At 37.1% G+C, this 22,045-nt stretch overlaps 1 protein-coding gene and 1 pseudogene across 3 annotated transcripts in view; one reads left to right on the top strand and one right to left on the bottom strand.

Moving 5' to 3' along the window:
• The window catches only part of MSH3 (mutS homolog 3), a 177,479-nt gene that overhangs the window by 76,203 nt on the left and 79,231 nt on the right, over positions 1-22,045 (top strand). For all 3 annotated transcript variants that reach the window (XM_032404094.1, XM_032404092.1, XM_032404093.1), the window contains exons 13-14: positions 5,441-5,573; positions 21,661-21,848. In XM_032404094.1, the coding sequence (XP_032259985.1) occupies positions 5,441-5,573; positions 21,661-21,848 (321 nt within the window). The remainder of the gene's footprint in view (positions 1-5,440; positions 5,574-21,660; positions 21,849-22,045) is intronic.
• Positions 14,869-14,951, bottom strand: LOC116632527 (annotated as a pseudogene).

Here is a 22,045-nt window from a genome sequence, read left to right as displayed (position 1 = left end):
ATAACTGATTTGATTTCTAATTTCCCCACCTGTTCTCTGCTTTATTTGCTTTCTTTCAGTGATTTCTTTTGGATTTATTGAGTTTTTGTTTTTTGTTTTTTTGTTTTTCATTTAATCGCCCCTTTCCCTGCCCAAAGCTTCGTAGTTTATATGTCTGTTCCTGTTGTCTCTTGTTTCTGTTGATTCTTACTCATCTAGTTGCTTTTTATGCTTGATTATCTTTGTTTACTGATTATATTCTTTGGAAATTTATTTTAAGAATAATGGAGGGCTAGGATGAAGGTGCCTTCTCTGTTTGTTTGCTTCTGCCAGGTTCTTGGTGGCACAACAATTCTGGGACCATTTTAATTCAAGTGCAGCATTTGGTATGTTTTAGTCCATCCAAATGATGCGAACCTATACTGCAAGTTCATCTTTACTGTGAGGCTAGCTCATTTTTAAGCACATCTCTTCAGTACTAAAGTGGCTTTGACTGCTGGATTACTCCTCTGGGTTCCTGTTTTCTTTTAGATTTTGGTGATTTTATTCCTTACCATTTTGTTAGTTCTTTGATACTTTTATGAACATGTTTTTATGTCTCATTTGGCTTTTTAAATTGTCCTCATTGGAATGATGGTCTGAAAGTACTGGTTCTCACCATTACCAAAAGCAAAAATCCTATTACGTGTTTTCAAAGACTCAAGTTGATGTTCTAAACTGGTAATGGAAGGTAGCTGTCAGAAAATTGTTCTGTTTAATATTCCAAAAAGGGTGAATTGTTGTCTATTCCTAAAATGATGCATCACTAGAATAGGAGTAATAAAAATCCTCAAAAGCTTGTTGGGTGATCTATAATTTGCAACAAGGTACATATTCAGAATAGCTCCTTAGAATGTAATTTGTAAATAAATAAAATAACGACATTTGTGGATGACTCATAGCGCATCTTCTTACTCAAGCTATTCGTTCTTCCCCCTCCTGCCTTGCCTTATCTAATATGTCACAACTCTTGTTAACTTGACCTCCTTAATGTATCTTAAAACTATGTGCCTTTTCACCCCTCTGTCCTTTACCCAAGTTCAGATCATCAGCATCCCTCCCCTGGAGTCTTCCTGCCACTGTCCTCTGCCTTTCAGACGTTAGCCATTGGCTCCCATTCTCAGGGGAAAGTCCCAGCTCCTGTGTGGCCCATGTCCCTCACATGACCATATGCTGCCTGGCTGCCTAGCTCCTGCTGTCACACTCTCACACTTTCAGCCTCCATCTTCCCGTACATCTTCCTGAGCTACTTCTACAGTCAGTACTTTCGTAAGCACTTGGTAATTATTCATTAAATGAACCAGTGAATGATGTGTATGACTCTAGGGAGATCCAAGTAATCATAGGCCTTCTCATGTTTCTATTAGAAAGCTGTGTAGGTAGTTAGTTGAGCCATAGTGCATGGCCAGCATGGTAATGTCTGGATTTAATTTACTCATTTTATATCGTCTGTCTTTAGAGCCAACCTTTCAGTGAAAAGTCAGAACAAACACAACTCTTCAGAGCAAACCTTTCAGTGAAAAGTCAGAACAAACACCACATAAAACCACCTCTCCTCAGTAGTTTGTATTTTAGCTTCCCCCCCCGCTTCGCCCTCCAAGTAACCTTATGTTAGAATGATAGAGGCATCTCCACAAATAGCAACCAGCAGGTACAGACTTCATCACATGTCCTTGCAATGGCAGCAGCTGCAGTAGGGTTACGTACTGTGTTCCTGAGTGGCAGCCACACACAGCAGATACTGGCGTCATCGCCCAGTTCATCTTCAGATGTGAAGGACTCCAGTGACACCCACTTTTAGTCCTTGGGTCTTTGGTGGTAAAGAAGAATCTTTGTCATTGAAGGACCTCAAGTCCATTGTTTTTTGTCATAGGGAATGAAATGACTCAGGGGCCTTCCTTTCATTTGGACTGTGTCATGCTGTAAGATCAACCATAGAGTTCTATAGGGCATCTTGACGCAAATACTTTTATCATCATCTCGTTGACAGTGCTACTTCCTTTTTTTTTTTTTTTGACAGTGCTACTTCTTGTTTTGTTGACTGTCATGATCACTGAATCTCTCTTATTGATTACACCAAGATATTTTTTCTCTATTTTGGTATAATCTGTCATACTGTTTTATTAGAGTTATTTGGGAAGTCTTGTTACTGCTGCTAAGTAAAGAACAGGATATGCAAACTTCTTAAAAAACTTGATTAGAAGTCATTTTACTAATTTGCATTCTGATCTGCAGATAGGAGATAAAAGTAGAACTATAGCTCCCCCAGTGGTGAGAAGTTTGTAGTAAACAGTGTCACACACCCTTTCACTCTCTTCCTGCCTGTTCTAAACATCTGTAATGCGTTACGGCATTCTCAGTGCAGCCTCCTAACCATTTTGGGTGCTCTTTCCCCCACCCTGTGCTGTTCTTTGTGGTATCTACCAAACAGATTGTATAAGCAAATAAAGATCACTGTTAACAGCTAATTTGTATTGAGTACTTACTATGTACCAGGCACTGTACTGTTTACCATGCATTATTTCATTGCATTCTTGTAACAGCTCTGAGTTAGAGACCATTATTATTCCCATTTTATAGATGGAGAAACTAGGGCAAGACTAAATAACTGGTAAATGGTAGAGGCTGGATTTTAACTGAGGTCACCTGCCCAAATTTTTAACTTCTGAGCTCCCTAACCAATGAAGGCTGGGTTAAAACCAAAATGATTCATAGTAAATATGCTTTTGCCTGTGCTGTCATTAGGCTAAAATAAAAAGCCAGTACCTTTGTATTTTTCCAGATTGCAGACCAGCTTAGCACATCCTTTTTTGTCTCTTTCTAAGAAATTTGTAGTTTCATGTCTATTTAAAAAAAAAATCTTCTGGAATATTTCATAAATATGACTTAGGCTTTTATTAACCTGTTTTGCTTTTATCTTTCCATATCTCCAACAACCTTTATAATTTTTGAGAGAGCAGCTATCTTTGTAGGCTGTCTTATACATTCACAGATGGTATTATTTTATCTGTCCTCATACCATCTGTAGCATCAACCTAGTCTGTTCCAATTGGTGTTATCTCTCATTTATGCAGGAGTGAGTTATTAAAATAAAACTTTATATTTGTATAGCATTTTGGGTAAACGTTAGGGTAAAACATTGATTTATTTTATCACAACAATCCTATGCAAAGAAAATTTAATTTTTTTTTCACCTCATCTTGATTTACTTTATATGTAGTCTTTGGAATTGAGCTGAATTGAATTCAAGAACTACTTTTTGAACACATATTGTGATCCCAGAACTGTGGGAACGAAGAAATGATCCCTGTTCTCACTGAGCTTACAGTCCAGCAGAAAAGACAGAGAAGTAAATACAATTACGATTTCCACTATGGGAAAGACAATAGAGGGTTGTGTGGAAAAGGACGGCAGAGGATTAAATCTGGTCTGCTGAGTCCAAAAAGCTCTTTCAGAAGAAGGGTGAATAGGAGTTTGCCAAACAAAGTGGAGCTGGTAGGTAGCAGGAGAGAGGAAGAGAGTCTTCAAGGCAGAGTGAGCAGCAAATGAGCAGGCCCTGGTATCAGAGAAGTTGGGAGTGACCAAAATATGGAACAATTTCAGTGTAAGTCAAACTTACAGCGAGAGGAAGAGAGTGGCAGCGGTCTGACTTGAGACTTGAGAGGTAAGCAGGGCCCAGTTGTCTTGTAGGTCAGTGAAGGAATCTGGATTTGCATCTAAGATTATTGGCAAATCATTGATGAGCTGAAAGCAGAGGTAAGACATGAACAGAGTTGGAAGACCGCTCAGGCTACAGTGTGGAGACTGGATTGGAAAAGGGGCAGAAGTGGATGCAGGAAAGTTAGGTTGTTCTTTTTGTAGTCTGTGTGAGAAATGATTTTTACTTAAACTAGTGTAGCAGTAGTAGAGATGGAAAGAAATGGATTGATTTAAGAGGCCACCCCACTGAGAATGGAGGAACCAGTGTGTATGTCTACAAAGCTCGGGTGTGTTCTACTGTGTCATGCTGAACCAAATGCCTGTTCTACATAGTAGAGTATGAGCCAGAGAAAAATGAAACTGAAATAAAGCCAGCCTAGTATGCATGTTGTGAACAGGCATGACCTCACAGAGTAGTTTGAAGGATAATAAAGAGAAAAGCACTCAATTAATTGGGAAGTACTCAATTTAACAGTCATCTAGGCAGGATTCTGAGGCTTGCCCTTCACGTCAATGTGTGTGATATCAAAGAACTTTGTTAGACAAATGTGTATTCAGTAGCTCACGTTTCCCTTTGGCCCTGAGTGTCAGTTCATTCTTTCATTTGCTTGCTTGCTCATTCTTCGTTCAAAAAAACATTTACTGAGGGCTCACTATCTACTAGCTATGTTTACTTATCTCAGTCTTTAATACCACATTATGGCCATCATACCTAGTCTGGGCCTTTGGCATTTATAGGCACTAGGTGGGCCACATCCTGTTTAGGGCACATTTAGTCAATCCGGTTTCCATTTTAAGTTGACAGCTTCACCATTTCCTCTCCAGTGGCCTGCCCATCACTTATGGTGCAGCCACTGATGAAATCCTCCTACTCTGGTCTCCCATGTCTCCTGACGTCTTATCTTCTGTACTTTCTGTTACTGCTCTGAGTCTTTGCTCAGGCTCAGTAATGCCTAATCCCACTTCAAACAGGTGATCGATTCAGCCACCACCACCAAGTCTTCTATCAAAGTAGTTGGTTGAATGAATGAATTGGTTTTTGACTGAGATGATCAGTCATTTCAGTCGGACTAGAAAACTCAGTTGCCCTTTGTAGATCCGTTATATTAGCCAAGGTAAAACAAGCAGTTGTAGCAAATAAATCCTCAATCTCAGTGGTTTAAATACAATAAAAGTTTATTTCTTGCTAATGTAAAGTCCACCTGGTAGCAAATGTGGGAGTGATGGGTTTTCTGCTCCACTAACGGACCCAGGCTGAGAGATTCTTCAGGTGGCTCACAAGATTGTTTGGGGCCTAACATTCAGCTGGGGAAAGAACAGATGTGAAAGATCACACAGGAGGGTTTTATGGGCCAGAGCCAGAATTGGCTTAATCATTCCTGCTTACATTTTATTGTCTACAATGTGGGTACATGGCCATAGCTAATTGCAGAGGGAAACTGGGAAATGTTGTCTGACTGGGAAATGTCGTCTGTGTGTTTGCCCAGGAGGAATGGAAAATCTAAGGAGCCAGTTTCTGCTCCACTTAGTTAATGACTTTCTTTGTATGGTACCTGCTCTTTGATGTAAATGATAGGGGTTAGGAAGGGCCAGAGGTACGGAGGAGGAGTCCCTTTATGTTTTTCTAAGTAGCTGTTGTCACAGTGCTGGGCATAAGAGTGGGAAATGTCTCTATTCTGAATTCCTAACATATCTTATAATTGTTACTACTCTGTTCCCACAGGGAGATAAATGCTCGACTAGATGCTGTATCTGAAGTACTCCATTCAGAATCCAGTGTGTTTGGTCAGATAGAAAATCATCTGCGTAAACTGCCGGATATAGAGAGAGGACTCTGTAGCATTTATCACAAAAAAGTAAGTGTGATAGAAATCAAATCTATTAAAGCTGTTAATGTTCTGCAGCACAAGGACACCAGGTATTAAAGGAAAACATGTCAGAGCTTCATCATTGTTATTATTTTGTGAAATCTTATGGATAACATGAGAGAATTCTTAGAACATTTAATGGCACAAATTAAAGTTATTCCAATTTTTTAGGGGTGCCTGGTTGGCTCAGTCGTTAAGTGTCTGCCTTTGGCTCAGGTCGTGATCCCAGGGTCCTGGGATCGAGCCCCGCATCGGGCTCCCTGCTCCGTGGGAAGCCTGCTTCTCCCTCTCCCACTCCCCCTGCTTGTGTTCCCTCTCTCGCTGTGTCTCTCTCTGTCAGGTAAATAAATAAAATCTTAAAAAAATAAAAAATAAAAAAAATAAAGTTATTCCAATTTTTGCATTGTAAAAAGTAAAGTTTGCCCCTTTCTGTTAACTACAGCAACGCATAGAGGCCCTTCTGTTTTAACACAGGATATTCTCATGTTTCATCCTCAAAATGTGGACCATCATCAAAATAGGAAATTTCTTAGACTAGCCATTTTTTTAAAAAAAGATTTAATTATTAGAGAGTGTGCACATGCACACACATGTGTGCACAGAGGGGCCGGGGGGAGGGGCAGTGGGAGAGGGGAGAGAGAATCCCAAGCTGACTCTGTGCTAAACACAGAGCTGGGAGTGGGGCTCGAGCCCATGATCCTGAGATCATGACCTGAGCTGAAACCAAGAGTCCAACACTTAATCGACTATTCCACCCAGGCACCCCTAGACTAGCCATTTTTAAAAAAGAGATGTCTTATTTCTTTTGACCCTAGAACAATTTCTCATTTGACTTATCCAAAGGAAAAATCTGCTAATATATCTGTGGGGGTATCAATATGCAAATGAGTTTGGGTATTGAAGCAAAGTAAAAAGCATTATTTTGATTTTTAGCACTTAAGCTTTACAGTTTGTCATAACATTAACAAGAGAGGATTTTCCCATGAGGCTAGCAGAAGGTTTTTTTCAACAGAAACTTTGCAAATCAGAAAGGAGTGGCACGATATACTCAAAGTGCCTAGTGGGAAAAATCTGCAGCCAAGAATACTGTATCCAGCAAGGCTATTGTTCAGAATAGAAGGAGAGATAGTTTCCCAGACAAACAAAAACTAAAAGGAGTTCATGACCACTAAACCAGCACTGTAAGAAATATTTAAGGGGAACTTGAGTGGAAAGAAGAGACCAAAAGTGAAGTATAAATGTAGGAAATCTAAAAGCAGTAAAAATGATTATTTCTGTAAAAAATCAGTCAAGGAACTCACACACAAAAAAGGATATAAAATATAATAACATATACCTAAAACATGGGGAGGAGAGGAGAAAAGAATGGGTTCAAACTTTAACAGCCATCAACTTAATATAGACTGCTACATGCAGAAGAGGTTATATACAAACTAATGGTAACCATATATCAGAAATCACTAGTAAACTTGTAAAGAATGAAGAGATAGAAATCTAAATGTATCACCAAAGAAAACCAGCAAAACATGAAAGAGAGAAAGAAAGGATCAAAGAAAATCTTCAGAAACAACCACAAAACAAGTAATAAAATGGCAATAAATACATATCTATTAATAATTACTTTGAATGTAAGTGGACTAAACACTCCAATCAAAAGACGTAGGGTGACAGAATGAATAAAAAAACAAGACCCATCTATATGCTACATTCAGCAGATTAAAAGTGAGGGGATAGAGAAACATCTACCATGCAAATGGATGTCCGAAGAAAGCCAGGGTAGCAATACTTATATTGGACAAACTGGACTTTAAAACAAAAACTGTAACAAGAGACAAAGAACGGCACTAAATAATAATAAAGAGGACAATCCAACAAGAAGATATAACAATTGTAAATATGTATACACCCACATAGCGCCCAAATACATAAACAGTTAATAACTGACATAGAGGAACTAATTGATAATAATATAGTAATAGATCAATGCACAGATCATCTAAACAGAAGAATGAAGGAAACAGTGGCTTTGAGTGGCACATTGGACCAGATGGACTTAACAGATAAATTCAGAACATTGCATCCTAAACCCAAAGAATACACATTCTTTTCAAGTGCACACAGAACTCTTCTCCAGAATAGATCACTTATTAGCCCACAAAGCAAACCTCAGCAAATTTGAGAAGATCAAAATCATACCATGCATCTTTTCTGACCACAATGCTATGAAACTGGGAGTCAACCACAAGAAAAAATCTGGAAAGACCACAAATATATGGAGGTTAAACAACATGCTACTAAATGATGAATGGTGGATCAACCAGGAAATCAAAGGAGAAAGGAAAAACTACATGGAAACAAATGCAAATGAAAACGTGATGGTCCAAAACTTTTGGGACACCTGAAGGCAGTCATAAGAGGGAAGTTTATAGCAATACAGGCACCTACCTCAAGAAGCAAGACAGATCTCAAACCTCCTAACCTTACACCTAAAGGAGCTAGAAAAAGAACAACAAACAAAACCTAAAATCAGGAGAAGGAAGGAAATAATTAAGATCAGAGCAGAAATAAATGATACGGAAACTAAAAAAAAAAAAAAGCAGCTCAATGAAAATAGAAGCTGGTTCTTTGGAAAAAAATAAGATTAATAAGATTGATAAACCCCTAGCCAGGTTTACCAAGAAAAAAAAGAAAGGACTCAAAATCACAAATAAGAGAGGAGAAATAACAACCAACACCACAGAAATACCAACAATCATAAGAGAATATTATAAACTACATGCCAACAAATTGGACAACCTGGAAGAAATAGATAAATTCCTAGAAACATATAAACTACCAAAACTGAAACAAGGAGAAATAGAAAACTTGAACAGACCAGTAACCAGCAAAGAAGTTGATTCAGTAATCAAAAATATCCCAACAAAAGTCCAGGACCATGTGGCTTCACGGGTGAATTCTGCTAAACATTTAAAGAAGAGTTGATACCTAATCTTCTCAAACTATTCCAAAAAATAGAAAAGGAAGGAAAACTTCCAAATTCGTTCTGTGAAGCCAGCATTACCCTGATATCAAAACCGGATAAAGACACCACTGAAAAAGTGATCTATAGGCCAATATCCCTACAAAAAATCCCAACAAAATACTAGCAAACTAAATCCAACCGTACATTAAAAAAAACATTCATCACGATCAAGTGTGATTTATTCCTGGGCTACAAGGGTGGTTCAGTATTCTTAAATCAACATCATACATCATATCAATAAGAGAAAGGATAAGAATCATGTGATCATTTCAATAGATGCAGAAAAAGCATTTGACAAAGTGCAACATCCATTCATGATAAAAACCTTCAACAAAGTAGGTTTAGAGGGAACGTACCTCAACATAATAAAGGGCATATATGAAAAACTTACAGCTAACATCATCCTTAATGGGGAAAAACTAAGAGTAAGGTCAGGAATAAGACAAGGATGTCCACTCTCACTGCTTTTATCCACCATAGTACTGGAAGTCCTAGCCACAGCAATCAGACAAGGAAAGAAATAAAAGATACCTAGAATGGTAAGGAAGAAGTAAAACTTTCACTATTTGCAGATGACATGATACTCCATATAGAAAACCGTAAAGACTCGACCAAAAAAACTTCTAGAACTGATAAATTGAGTAAAGTCCTATGATACAAAATCAATGTACAGAAATCTGTTGCATATATATATATATATACACCAATAATGAAGCAGCAGAAAGCAAAATTAAGAAAACAATTCCATTTACAATTGCACCAAAAATAATATACCTAGAAATAAACCTAACCAAAGAGGTGAAACACCTGTACTCTGAAAACTATAAAACACTGATGAAATGTCTATCGACTGATGAATTGGTAAAGAAGGTGTGATATATATATCTACACATGCAGTGAACCCCCCCCCACACACACACATACACACACACATGAGTATTTCTTGGTCATAAAAAAGAACAAAATCTTGTCATTTGTAATGTTGTGGATGGAGCATAGAGAATTGTGCCAAATGAAAAAGTCAGAAAAGACAAATACCATATGATTTCACTCGTGTGGAATTTAAGAAGCAAAACAAATGAGCATAGGGGGAAAAAAGAGTGTGCAAACCGTGAAAGAGATTCTTTTTTTTTTTTTTTTAAGATTTTATTTATTTATTTGACAGAGAGCACAAGTGGTTGCAGGGGTAGAGGGAGAGGGAGAAGCAGACTCTCCGCTGAGCAGAGAGCCTGACGCGGGATTTGATCCCAGGACCCTGAGATCATGACCTGGGCTGAAGGCAGACACTTAACTGAGCCACCCAGGTGCCCCAAGGAGACTCTTAATTATAGAGAGCAAACTGATGGTTACCAAAGGGGAGGTGGGTGGGAGGATGGGTGAAGTGGGTGATGGAGATTAAGGAGTACACTTGTTGTGATGAGTACCGGGTGTTATGTATAGGTGTTGAGTCACTGAATTGTATACCCAAAGCTGGTAGTACACTGTATGTTTACTAGTTGGGGTTTATATTAAAGCTTTAAAAAAAAAAAAGATGAGAGATACATTGGAATATTACAGAATGGAGTATTACTGAGCCATGAAAAGAAAGAGATCTTGAACATTTGTGACAACATGAATAGACCTAGAGGGTATAATCCTAGATGGAATAAGTCAGAGAAAGACAAATACCATATGATTTCACTTATACATGGAATCCAAAAAACAAAAATGAACAAATGGATAAGGAAAGTGTGGTGTATATATACTCAGTAGTAATCAGCCATAAAAAAAGTATGAGATCTTGCCATTTGCAACATCAATGGACCTAGAGGGTATTATGCTATATGAAATAAGTCAGGGAAAAAGAAAACAAATGAATAAACAAAAAAGCAGAATCAGACATGTGACTACAGAGAACAAACTGATGGTTGCCAGAAGGAAGAAGGTGGGGGGGATGGACAAAATGGATAAAAGGGAGTGGGAGGTGCATGCTTCCTGTTATGGAATATGTAAGTCACGGGAATAAAAGGTACTGCATAGGGAATGCAGTCACTAATAGTGTAATGGCATTGTGACAGATGGTTGCTACCCTTCTGGTGAGCAAGCATAATGTACAGCGTTGTCAAATTGCTATGTTCTATACCTGAAACTAATGTAACATTGTGTGTCAACTCAAATAAAACTTCAACAACAACAACAAAAACACAGATGAAAGAAATTGAAGACAACACCAAGAAATGGAAAGACATTCTGTGCTCCAGTATTTGGAAGAACAAATATTGTTAAAATGTCTATACTACCCAGAGCAATCTACAGATTTAATGGAATCCCTATCAAAATACCAACAGCTTTTTTCACAGAACTAGAACAGACAATCCTAAAATCTGTGTGGAACCTCAGAAGACCCCAAGTAGCTAAAGCAGTCTTAAAAAAAGAAAAGCAAAGCTAGAGGCATCACAATTCTGAATGTTAAGTTTTATTACAAAGCTGTAGAATCAAAACAGTGTGGTACTGGCACAGAAAGAGACAATAGATCAATGGAACAGAATAGAAAATCCCGAAACAAACCCACAATTAAATGGTCACTGAACCTTCAACAAAGCGGGAAAGACTACCCAGTGGGAAAAAGACAGTCTTGGAGTGCCAAGGTGGCACAGTTGGATGAGCGTCCAAGTCTTGGTTTCGGCTCAGGTGATGATCTCATGGGTCCTGAGATCGAGCCCTGCGTTGTCAGGCTCTGCACTTGGTGGGGAGTCTGCTTGAAGATTCTTTCTGTGCCCCTCCCCCCACTTTCTCTCTCTCTTTCTCAAATAAATAAATAAATCTTTAAAAAAAGAGCATCTCTTCAACAAATGGTGTTGAGGAAACTGGACAGCAACATGCAGAATAATGAAACTGGGGCACCTGGGTGTCTTAGTCAGTTAAATGTCCGACTCTTGATTTTGGCTCAGGCCATGATCTCAGGGTTGTGAGATTGAGCCCCGGATTGGGTTCTTTGCTCAGTGAAGAGTCTGCTTAAGATTCTGTCCCTCTCCCGCTGCCCCTCCCCCCATTTACACACACACACTCTCTCTCTCAAAATAAATAAATAAATCTTAAAAAAAAGAATGAAATTGGACCACTTTCTTACAGCATGCACAAAAATAAATTCAAAATGGATTAAAGACCTAAATGTGAGACCTGAAGTCATAAAAATCCTAGAAGAGAACACAGGCAATAACTTTTTTGACATTAGCTGTAGCAACTTCTTTCTAGATAATGTCTCCTGAGGCAAGGGAAATAAAAGCAAAAATAAATGATTGGGACTACATCAAAATAAAAAGCTTCTGCACAGTGAAGGAGACAGTCAACAAAACTAAAAGGCAGCCTATGGAATGGGAGAAGATATTTTTGAATGATATATCCAATAAAGGGTTAGTATTCAAAATATGTAAAGAACTTATATAGCTCAACACCTAAAAAACAAGTAATCCAATTAAAAATGGAGCACTGTGTGTTATATGCAAACAATGAATCAGGAACACTACATCAAAAACTAATGATGTTGGGGCACCTGGGTGGCTCATTTGGTTAAGCGACTGCCTTCAGCTCAGGTTATGATCCTGGAGTCCTGGGATCGAGTCCCACATCAGGCTCCCTGCTCAGCAGGGAGTGTGCTTCTCCCTCTGACCCTCCCTCCTCTCATGTGCTCTCTCTCTCTCTTTCAAATAAATAAATAAAATCTTTAAAAAAAAAAAAAAACCAAAAAACTAATGATGTAATATATGGTGATTAACATAACATAATAAAATAAAATTTAAAAAAAATGGGCAGAAGACATGCACAGACATTTCTCCAAAGAAGACATCCAGGTAGCCAACAGACGCATGAAAAGATGCTCATCATCACTTATCAGGGAAATACAAATCAAAACTATAGTGAGATATCTCACACCTGTGAGAATGGATAAAATCAACAGTATAAGAAACAACAGGTGTTGGCAAGGATGTGGAGAAAAAGGAATTCTCTTGCACTTGTGGAGGGAATGCAAAGTGATGCAGCCATTGTGAAGAACAGTATGGGGGTTCTTCAAAAAGTTAAAAGTACCCTACGATCCAGCAATTGTACTACTGGGTATTTACCCGAAGAATACAAGAATGCTAATTCAAAGGGGTACATGCACCCTCATGTTTATTGCAGCATTATTTACAATAGCCAAATTACGGAAGCAGCCCAGGTGTCGGTCGACAGATGAATGGATAAAGAAAAGGTGGTATAAAAAAGAATGAAATCTTATTTGCTATGACATGGATGAAGCTAGAGATTATAATGCTAAGTGAAATAAGTGAGAAAGACAAATACCATATGATTTCACTCGTGGAATTTAAGAAACAAAACAAACGAGCAAAGGGAAAAATAAGAGAGACACAGATCAAGAAACAGACTCTTAACTATGCAGAACAAACTGATGGTTACCAGAGGGGAGGTGGGCAGGGGGATGGGTGAAATAGATGATGGGGATTCAGGAGTAAACTTGTTGTGATGAGCACTGGGTGATGTGTGGAATTGTTAAATCATGATATTGGACACCTAAAACTAATGTAACACTCTGTTAAGTATACTGGCATTAAAATAAAAACTTAATTAAAAGTAAATAAATTAATTAATGCCAATTAAATGAAAAAAACCGAGAGATTTTTCACACAGAAATAATTTATCTTCAAAATATGCTTAGAATTAATAAAAATCAATTAAGTATATTTATAATTGTTGATAAACTTTCTATAGTGTTTTACCTGTTGTGGGAGTCATTCACATACGTTAGACCCTTTGTCCCTTGTAAAAACTTTATGAAATTGAGAAGATAAACTGTGTTTCTCACCTTCTTACTAAAGGGACACTATGTATACTGCTATCTCTATATAATGCTATCACAGCTTGCATTACCTTGGATAAAATGATGATGCTGAGAAGAGAGTTAGTAGCTTGTTAGTAAGGGACAGAATTAGTATTTAAACCAGGGTCCTTGACTGGGTTTTTAGTGGGTACACTTCGGATGTGACCATTTTTGATGTAGTAGTTTTGACTACCATTGCATTTTTTTCCTGGTTATCCTGACATAAGCCATCTTTATTTTCTGCCCAAATGTAAATCCCTGCCAATGTAATAATTTTATTGTAGAACAGTTTTTATGTGCCCACATTTTAGTTGTGACCAATTTTTCATTAGTCTTTACTTTTTTTAGTCCTTTCCCCCACAAAGTTTTACTGGAACAATAAGTACTGCTTCTGAGAATACTTGCAGTGCCCGAGAGGACTTATGTAACTGCTCCATATGCTTCAGCTAAATTTGAAAACAAAGAACAAGCCAGAATTGGGAAATACTCATCCCTCGGGAAGAATGCATGGGTTGGTTACGGGGTCAGTGGAGTCTTTTGTACCATGAGTTGGTGCCCTTGTGGTGGTGTTTCGCTGGCAGTAACAGAGGTTGTCCTGATTCTGTACCGCCCCATTTCCTGCGGTTCCAGTTACCCGCCGTCAACAGCAGTCTAGAAGCAGGTGGTCACCTTCTGATATACTGTCAGAAGGTCAGTAATAGCCTAACTCTGTGTCACAGTGCCTATGACATTCGCCTCACTTCATCTCATCAGTAGGCATTTTATCGTCTCATATCATCATAAGAAGAAGGGTGAGTACAGTGTAATATATTTTGACAGGGAGAGAGAAAGACCACATTCATATAACTTTTATTACAGTATATTGTTATAATTGTTCTACTTGATTATTAGTTATTGTGCACCTCTTACTAGTGCACCTAGTTTATCAATTAAACTTTATCATAGGTATATGTGTATAGGAAAAAACAGTACATATGGGGTTAGGTACTATCTGGGGTTTCAGATATCCATTAGGGGTCTTAGAACATATCCCCCATAGATAAGGGGGGACTAATGTAGTCAGAAATTTTATGGTTGACATTTTTGAGGTTACAGAGTGGATGTCAAGCCATTTGTTAGGTTGTATCATTGGTCCTGTGCTTGACAATCAGTGCATATTACCCTTCATCAAGCAATAGGTCTCTAAGCACCTTGTCTTCACTGCTTGAAAGGATTCACTGACAGTCATTAAAGATTTCTCTCTTTCTCAAGAAAAAATAGGGACAAAGCTGAGAAAAGTATTAATTGCTAACTAAAAGAGCAGAGTCAAAGTATCCATGGCATCAAGACAGAAGCATCTTTCCATGGTGCTGTGATTTTTATTGTGCTTTGCTTCTCTTTAAACTTTACTTTGATGTTTTCAATTCATAAGGTTTGTGTATTTACAAAAGTTTTAAAACTCTGGTAAAATAATCTACACTTGATCTTAGCCAAAAGGCCGAGAAGCGATATCTGGTAAAATAATCTAATTCTTTTTTTAAAATTGAGATATAATTGACATATAGCCTTGTGTTTCAGATGTACACATAATCAGTGGTTTGATATACGTATATATTGAGAAATAATCACCATAGGTCTAATTAACATTCATCACCACATGTAGTTACAAAGCCTTCTTTTTCTTATGATGAGAACTTTTAGGATCTACTCTCTTAGCAGTGTTCAGACATGCAGTACAGTATTATTAACTATAGTTACCATGCTATACATTACATCTCCAGGACTTACTTCTTTTCTAATTGGAAGTTTGTACCTTTTGATCATCTTCACCCATTTCATCCACTTGCCCTCCATGGCCCACCTCTGGCAACCACAAATCTATTCTCTGCATCTATGGGTTTGCCTTTTTTTTTTTTTTTTTAAGATTTTTACATATAATTAAAATTATATGGTATAGAATCGGATTCATTTTAAAAGTAACCAAGAATGACTTTTGTTTTAGAGTTTCAAACTGTACTTTAGTGAAGGAACTTATGACTCACTCAGAAGTTGTTCCTTATTGCTGTTTAAATGTTTACACAAGTGTGCCTGAAGATTGATTTGAAAAGTGAGGATTAGAAATGACTTGGTAACAGACCAACTTTAGGAAGTCTAAATGCTTTCAACCTAATTTTTATAGATTAGTTTGCTGGCTCTTGGAACACACCACCAAACACATGTCTGTTCTTTATCATTAGATTACTCTAAATAAGCTTCTGCTGTATGCACCAAATGGTGAGTGATATCCTGGGCACAGACTGTGCCAATTATGTAAAATTCATAAAATGGTTAGGAACACTATTTGGATGTTGTGGAAGTGGTAAGCCTAGGCCATATGGCTGTGTGGAAAGTGCCATGGAATAGTCATAAATAGGTATTTTTCATGTCGATAATAATAGAAGATACCAAGAAGGCCGACCCTGAAACAAAACAAACATTTCTTGATTAGTAAAAGTATTTTACTAAATATATATATAAATAAATATATATATATATATACACACACACACACATAATTAGTATCTTATAGTAAAACTTCAAGTTCAAATCTTAGAGAACAGTGTTAGTCTTAGAAACCCATACTAACTTTGCTCAAGAACTGTTTTGTAAGAAAATGATACATAACTGCTAAGATTGGTGAATACATTTAAAGGATTATAGCACTTAGTAAATGTTAGAGGAGAGTGTTTCCAGAATTTGGTAGGCGAGAATAATTTCTTGGCCAGACTGGTATAAGCCTAAAGCCACGTTCTCAGTATGGAACTTAGGCTGGAGTTCTTCTAGTCCCATGATGACCCTTTTCCACACTTACGGATGTGTTCTAATGCTCTTCCACAGAGAAATTTGCTGCTGGAGATGGGATTGAACATGAGTGACTCCAGGAGCTACTACTTCACCCTTCTCTTCAGCTTTCTGGCAGCTCTGTTGAGTTATTTTGTTTAAGAAACTTGAAAACAACGTGCCTTGGGCACTTAAAATTGCAAAGCACTTCGTTTTCACTTTGCTGCTGTTGCTGACTTAAATTTTATATCTGAGGATGAAAAATCATGCTCAGATTACAATAATTATAAGAGATTATTATTATTCAAAAATTGTATTGAAATGTTTACTTTTAGTTTTCATTTTTGTTAGAATGTATCTATTTAATAAATAACTATTGACTGTTGGCCAAAAACCTTCTAGGCTCCACATTACAAAAATCCAGCCTCTGTATTTATCTTTCCCATCATACAGTGGCCTCTCTGGTGAAGAGATACTTTATGATACACTTTAGATTCAGCTTTTATTCAGTTGGACCTAACTTCTTAATTTTTTGCATAATTTACTTCATTCCTTTTAGTTAATAATTTTTTCTTTCTAAATAGGTTCTTAGCATTAATTCATTTTATGTATACTATTTATTATGTGTACTTATCATTTACTCAACCCTAAATCATCTTCTCATCTCAAGATACTTATTTTCATCAGATATTCTATTTCATTTTACCTGGTCCAACTTAGACTGATTGCCCTCTATACTAGTTGTATAGCTATCTTCTTTGATTTATTTCCCTTGAATTGAGTCTTTTGTTCAAAATTCTGTGTCTTCCTTTTGGTTTATCACTTCATTCTGATAGAGTGCATTTTCTAGAAGCATCCTGAGACAGGGTATTGGAAGTACAGTTGACCTCAACTCCTTTGAACAGTGCAGGAGTTAAGGGCATTGACCCCTGAAGAGTTGAAAATCTATGTATAACTTTTGACTGCCCCAAAACTTAACTACTAATAGCCTGCTGTTGACCTGAAGTTTAATGATAGTCAATTAACATGTTTTGTATGTTATATTTTATTATATACTGTCTTCTTACAATAAAGTAAGCTAGAGAAAAGATGTGAAGAAAATCGTAATATTAAGACAATTTCTTTTGAGAAAGACAAAATACATTTGCAGTACTGTAGTATTTATACAAAAAAATTTGTGTAGAAGTGGACCTGCACAATTCAAACCTGTGTTGTTCAAGGGTCAACAGTAAATGTTTTGAAATGTTGTCTGGAAATGTCTTGTTTTCTTTTCTTTTTTTTTTTTTTAAGATTTTATTTATTTGAGAGAGAGAGAGTGCACGAGCAGGGGGGAGGGGCAGAAGGAGAAAGAGTAGCAGGGTCTCCACTGAACAGGGAGCCCAACACAGGGCTTGATCCCAGGACCCTGGGATCATGACCTGAGCCAAAGGCAGATGCTTAACCGACTGAGCCACCCAGGCGCCCCTGGAAATGTCTTGTTTCCTACTCACATTTGATTGGTAGTTTGGGTATAAAGTTCTAGGCTATAAATTATTTTCCTTTAGAATTTTGTGTTACTCCATTGTCTTCTAGCTTCTGTTATTTTTGTTGGATAGTCTGATTCCTGATTCTTGGTGTGACTTTTTTATCTCCTTCCAGAAATTGAAACATTTTCTTTTCATCCCTGGTATTCTCAGATTTCATGATGATTTGCCATGATTTGGTTCTGTTTTCATCCATTGTATTGAGCCTTTATTTATTTATTTTTTTAAAAGATTTTATTTATTTATTTGACAGAGAGAGATAGCGAGAGCAGGAACACAAGCAGGGGGAGTGGGAGAGGGGAGAAGCAGGCTTCCCGCGGAGCAGGGAGCCCGATGCGGGGCTTGATCCCAGGACTCTGGGATCATGACCTGAGCTGAAGGCAGACGCTTAACGACTGAGCCACCCAGGCGCCCCATGTGTTGAGCCTTTAAATTTGGCAACCAAGTTCTGGGAAATTTTCCTGAGTTATATTTAGGTTCTTTCTTTTTTGAAGTTCTTTTTTTTGAATTGATTGAATCCTGTTCTCTGAATGTTCCTATTTAAAAAAAAAAAGTATCCCGTTCTGTTTCATGATTGCATTCTTCTCTGTTTAACTGAGGATATTGTTTTTTTTTTTAAGTTTATTTATTTTTAATGTTTTTATTTAAATTCAATTAACATACAATGTATTATTATTAGTTTCAGAGGTAGAGTTCAGTGATTCATCAGTCTTACTAAATACTCAGTGTTCCTTACATCACGTGCCCTCCTTAATGTCCATCACCCAGTTATCCCATCCCCCCACTCTCCTCCCCTCCAGCAACCCTCAGTTTGTTTCCTATGATTAAGAATCTCTTATGGTTTGGGTACCTGGGTGGCTCAGTCGTTAAGCGTCTGCCTTCAGCTCAGGTCATGATCCCAGGGTCCTGGGATCGAGTCCCACATCGGGCTCCCTGCTCCGTGGGGAGCCTGCTTCTCCTTCTCCCACTCCCCCTGCTTGTGTTCCTGCTCTTGCTATCTCTCTCTCTGTCAAATAAATAAATAAAATCTTTAAAAAAAAAAAAAAAAGAATCTCTTATGGTTTGTCTCCCTCTTTGATTTTGTCTTGTTTTATTTTTCCTTCCCTTCCCCTATGATCCTGTTTTGTTTCTTAAATTCCACATATGAGTGAGATTGTATAATTGTCTTTCTGTGATTGACTTATTTCGCTTAGCGTAATACCCTGTAGTTCCATCCACGTCATTGCAAATGGCCAGATTTCATTTTTTTGATGACTGCATAGTATTCCATTGTATATGTGTACCACATCTTCTTTATCCATCTTTTGATGGGTATCTGGGCTCTTTCCATAGTATAGCTATTGTGGACATTGCTGCTATAAATATTGGGGTGCAGGTGCCCTGTCGGATCACTGCATTTGTATCTTTGGGGTAAATACCCAGTAGTGCAATTGCTGGATCATAAGGTAGCTCTATTTGCAACTTTTTGAGGAACCTCCATACTGTTTTCCAGAGTGGCTGCACCAGCTTGCATTCCCACCAACAGTAATACTGATTTTTTCTAAGACATTTTCTTCTACGTATATAGGCTGTATTCCCTCTAGTATTTGTTGATTGATTGATTGATTGTTTTGGTTTTTTCATTTCATGTTAGAATTTTTTACCTGATGCCTGATCATTTTTAAAGAGTGGGTAAGAGTTTTATCAGTGGATAAAATGCTGATAAGAAGATCTCTGTAGGGCGCCTGGGTGGCTCAGTCGGTTAAGCGACTGCCTTCAGCTCAGGTCATGATCCCATGGTCCTGGGATTGAGTCCCACATCAGGCTCCTTGCTCCGCGGGGAGCCTGCTTCTCCCTCTCCCACTCCCCCTGCTTGTGTTCCCTCTCTCACTGTGTCTCTCTCTGTCAAATGAATAAATAAAATTAAAAAAAAAAAAGATCTCTGTAGATGAATATGGCTTGCAAAATATGAAGTAAACTGTACAGTGTACTAGCTGATCCATTTTTGGAGTGAACTCCTGCTTTAGTATCTTCAGAATTTTCCTCTTGGGCCTGTGCTATTCCCTAGGCACTCTTTTAGCCTCCTGAATGGCTAACAATGTTCTGGGAGCTAGGGGGAGGCAATTGGGAATCTCCGTTTTCTCTTATTTTAATCCCTTGCTTTTGGTGATATTCTCATCTTTCACTATGCCTGAAGATGGTTCAGGTACACTATGTTTTACCTTCTGCAGATAATAAAATTAGTCTTTTGTTGGTTAGGAAAATAGTGATTGCTCAGTGGCATGGAGAGGAATGAAATATTGAGGGATAATTGCTTCTTAATTCATTTGCAACCAGTCATGTTCTACCCACCCACCCACTCCCAGCTTCCACTTCCAAAGATAATTTGTGCCACTAATTTCTGAGTCTTTTAGGATTCTTGGTGTAACTCAAGTTGGGTTCTAGTTTTCCTCATAGCCAGCTTGAAATGCTAATATTTTGAATCTTCTAAGTCAGTTACCACTTATCTATTTACTTTATAGTTTCTAAGATGTTGTTACTGCTGTCTTTTCTTCTAGTTATTCTTGAGGTTTTATGCCTTTTTAAACAATCTTGGACTGTAGTTTCAAGATAGTGTGAAATTAGATGTACATGTTCAGCTTATTCTCTTTATCAGAAGTTCCAAAAGTAAAAATTATTCATGTTCATGTTTAAAAATTGCAACAGTGTTTATAAAGGTATGAAATAAAGAATAAAACATTTTCCTCTACTTTCCCCCTGAATACACACCACCCAGAGGTAACTAGAGTACGTTAACATGTGTACCCTTCCAGATATTTTTTATTTATATTTTTCTCTATATAGAATAATGCATATAATATGAAGAATCAAAAATGAAATTTTACTGTATAAATACATATGGTATATAGTATAAACATATACTATGTATATTTAATATTTGTCAAAATTATGGAGTTCCATGTTGATCTGTACATCAATATGTACAGATGTCTTAATTTTTAACTGTTTAATACTATTACATTGTATGAGCTTTTCCTAATAAGATCCCAATTGTTAGATACTTGTTTCCTATTCATCTGTTTAATATTATTACCAATAGTGCTACTATAAATATTCAGATACACATACTTTTTCACTACTTGTTAAGTATAGTTTTTGTTTAATTTTTAAGAGTGGAATTATTTAGGCAAAGGGTATATGCACTTTACTCTTCAAAGAGGTTATGCCTCTACTAATTGTATATAAAAGTGTCTTTTTTAATAGCCTGTGTGACTTAGCTATTATCAGGTTTTAAAATCTTTGGCATTCTGATAAGTGACAAATGCTATCTTGTCATTTTAATTTGCTTGTTCTAATTATGTGTGAGGTTAATTGTGCTTATTGGACATTCTTTTTTTTTATGAGCTGCATATTCAGTTCTCTTAGCCATTATTCTGTGGATTATTCATCTTTTCCAGGTAGATTTGTAAGAAGAGCTCATTAAACTGGGAAGAATTTTGCCATTTATTTCTCACACGTTTTGCAGATATTTCCCCAGAATTGTCCTTTATATTTTTGACATTGGTTACTGCATTTTTGCTATGTGGTCAATATATTTTAAAGTGAAAAATTATTGAACAAGTATTGGCTTTATTCTCCCTGGCCCAAATTATTTTCTTTAGAGTTTTAAAATGTTATAAAGTATTTGAACTATTAATTTAACATTTAGAAGTTATCAACAATACTTTATTTCAATTAACTAGTATATAGAGTAAATTAAAATTTTCTTGAATTCTGATTCTAACTTGAAAAAGACCATTAACTAAAAAAGAAAAGACCACTAATTAAAAGACCACTAATTAAACTTCATGTTCATATATCTTATGTTATTTAGCTAAAAAAGATTTCTTTTTTCAGTGTTCTACGCAAGAGTTCTTCTTGATTGTCAAAACCCTGTATCACCTGAAGTCAGAATTTCAAGCATTAATACCTGCTGTTAATTCCCATGTTCGGTCAGACTTGCTCCAGACATTTATTTTAGAGATTCCTGAACTCCTCAGTCCAGTGGAACGTTACTTAAGGATGCTTAATGAACAAGCTGCCAAGTAAGTAGTAGACTCTTAGATTACTGTCACTGCTGGAAAGGAAGAACTAATAGATTTGCCATTTGTTGTATGGATTCGTAAGCTTCCCTCGCGGTACTGGTAGACGTTGCATTTGAAATTAGAAATGGGATGGGATGCTAAAGGCTGTCTATGATAGCTGAAAGTAACCCTCTGCCATATAAAACTTAGGCAGTTCA

This window comes from Phoca vitulina, unplaced genomic scaffold, assembly GCF_004348235.1.
Source record: "Phoca vitulina isolate PV1807 unplaced genomic scaffold, GSC_HSeal_1.0 scaffold6, whole genome shotgun sequence".
NCBI lineage: Eukaryota > Metazoa > Chordata > Mammalia > Carnivora > Phocidae > Phoca > Phoca vitulina.
The sequence above is the reverse complement of the archived record's forward strand: the minus strand, read 5'-3'. Positions and strand labels throughout refer to the sequence as shown.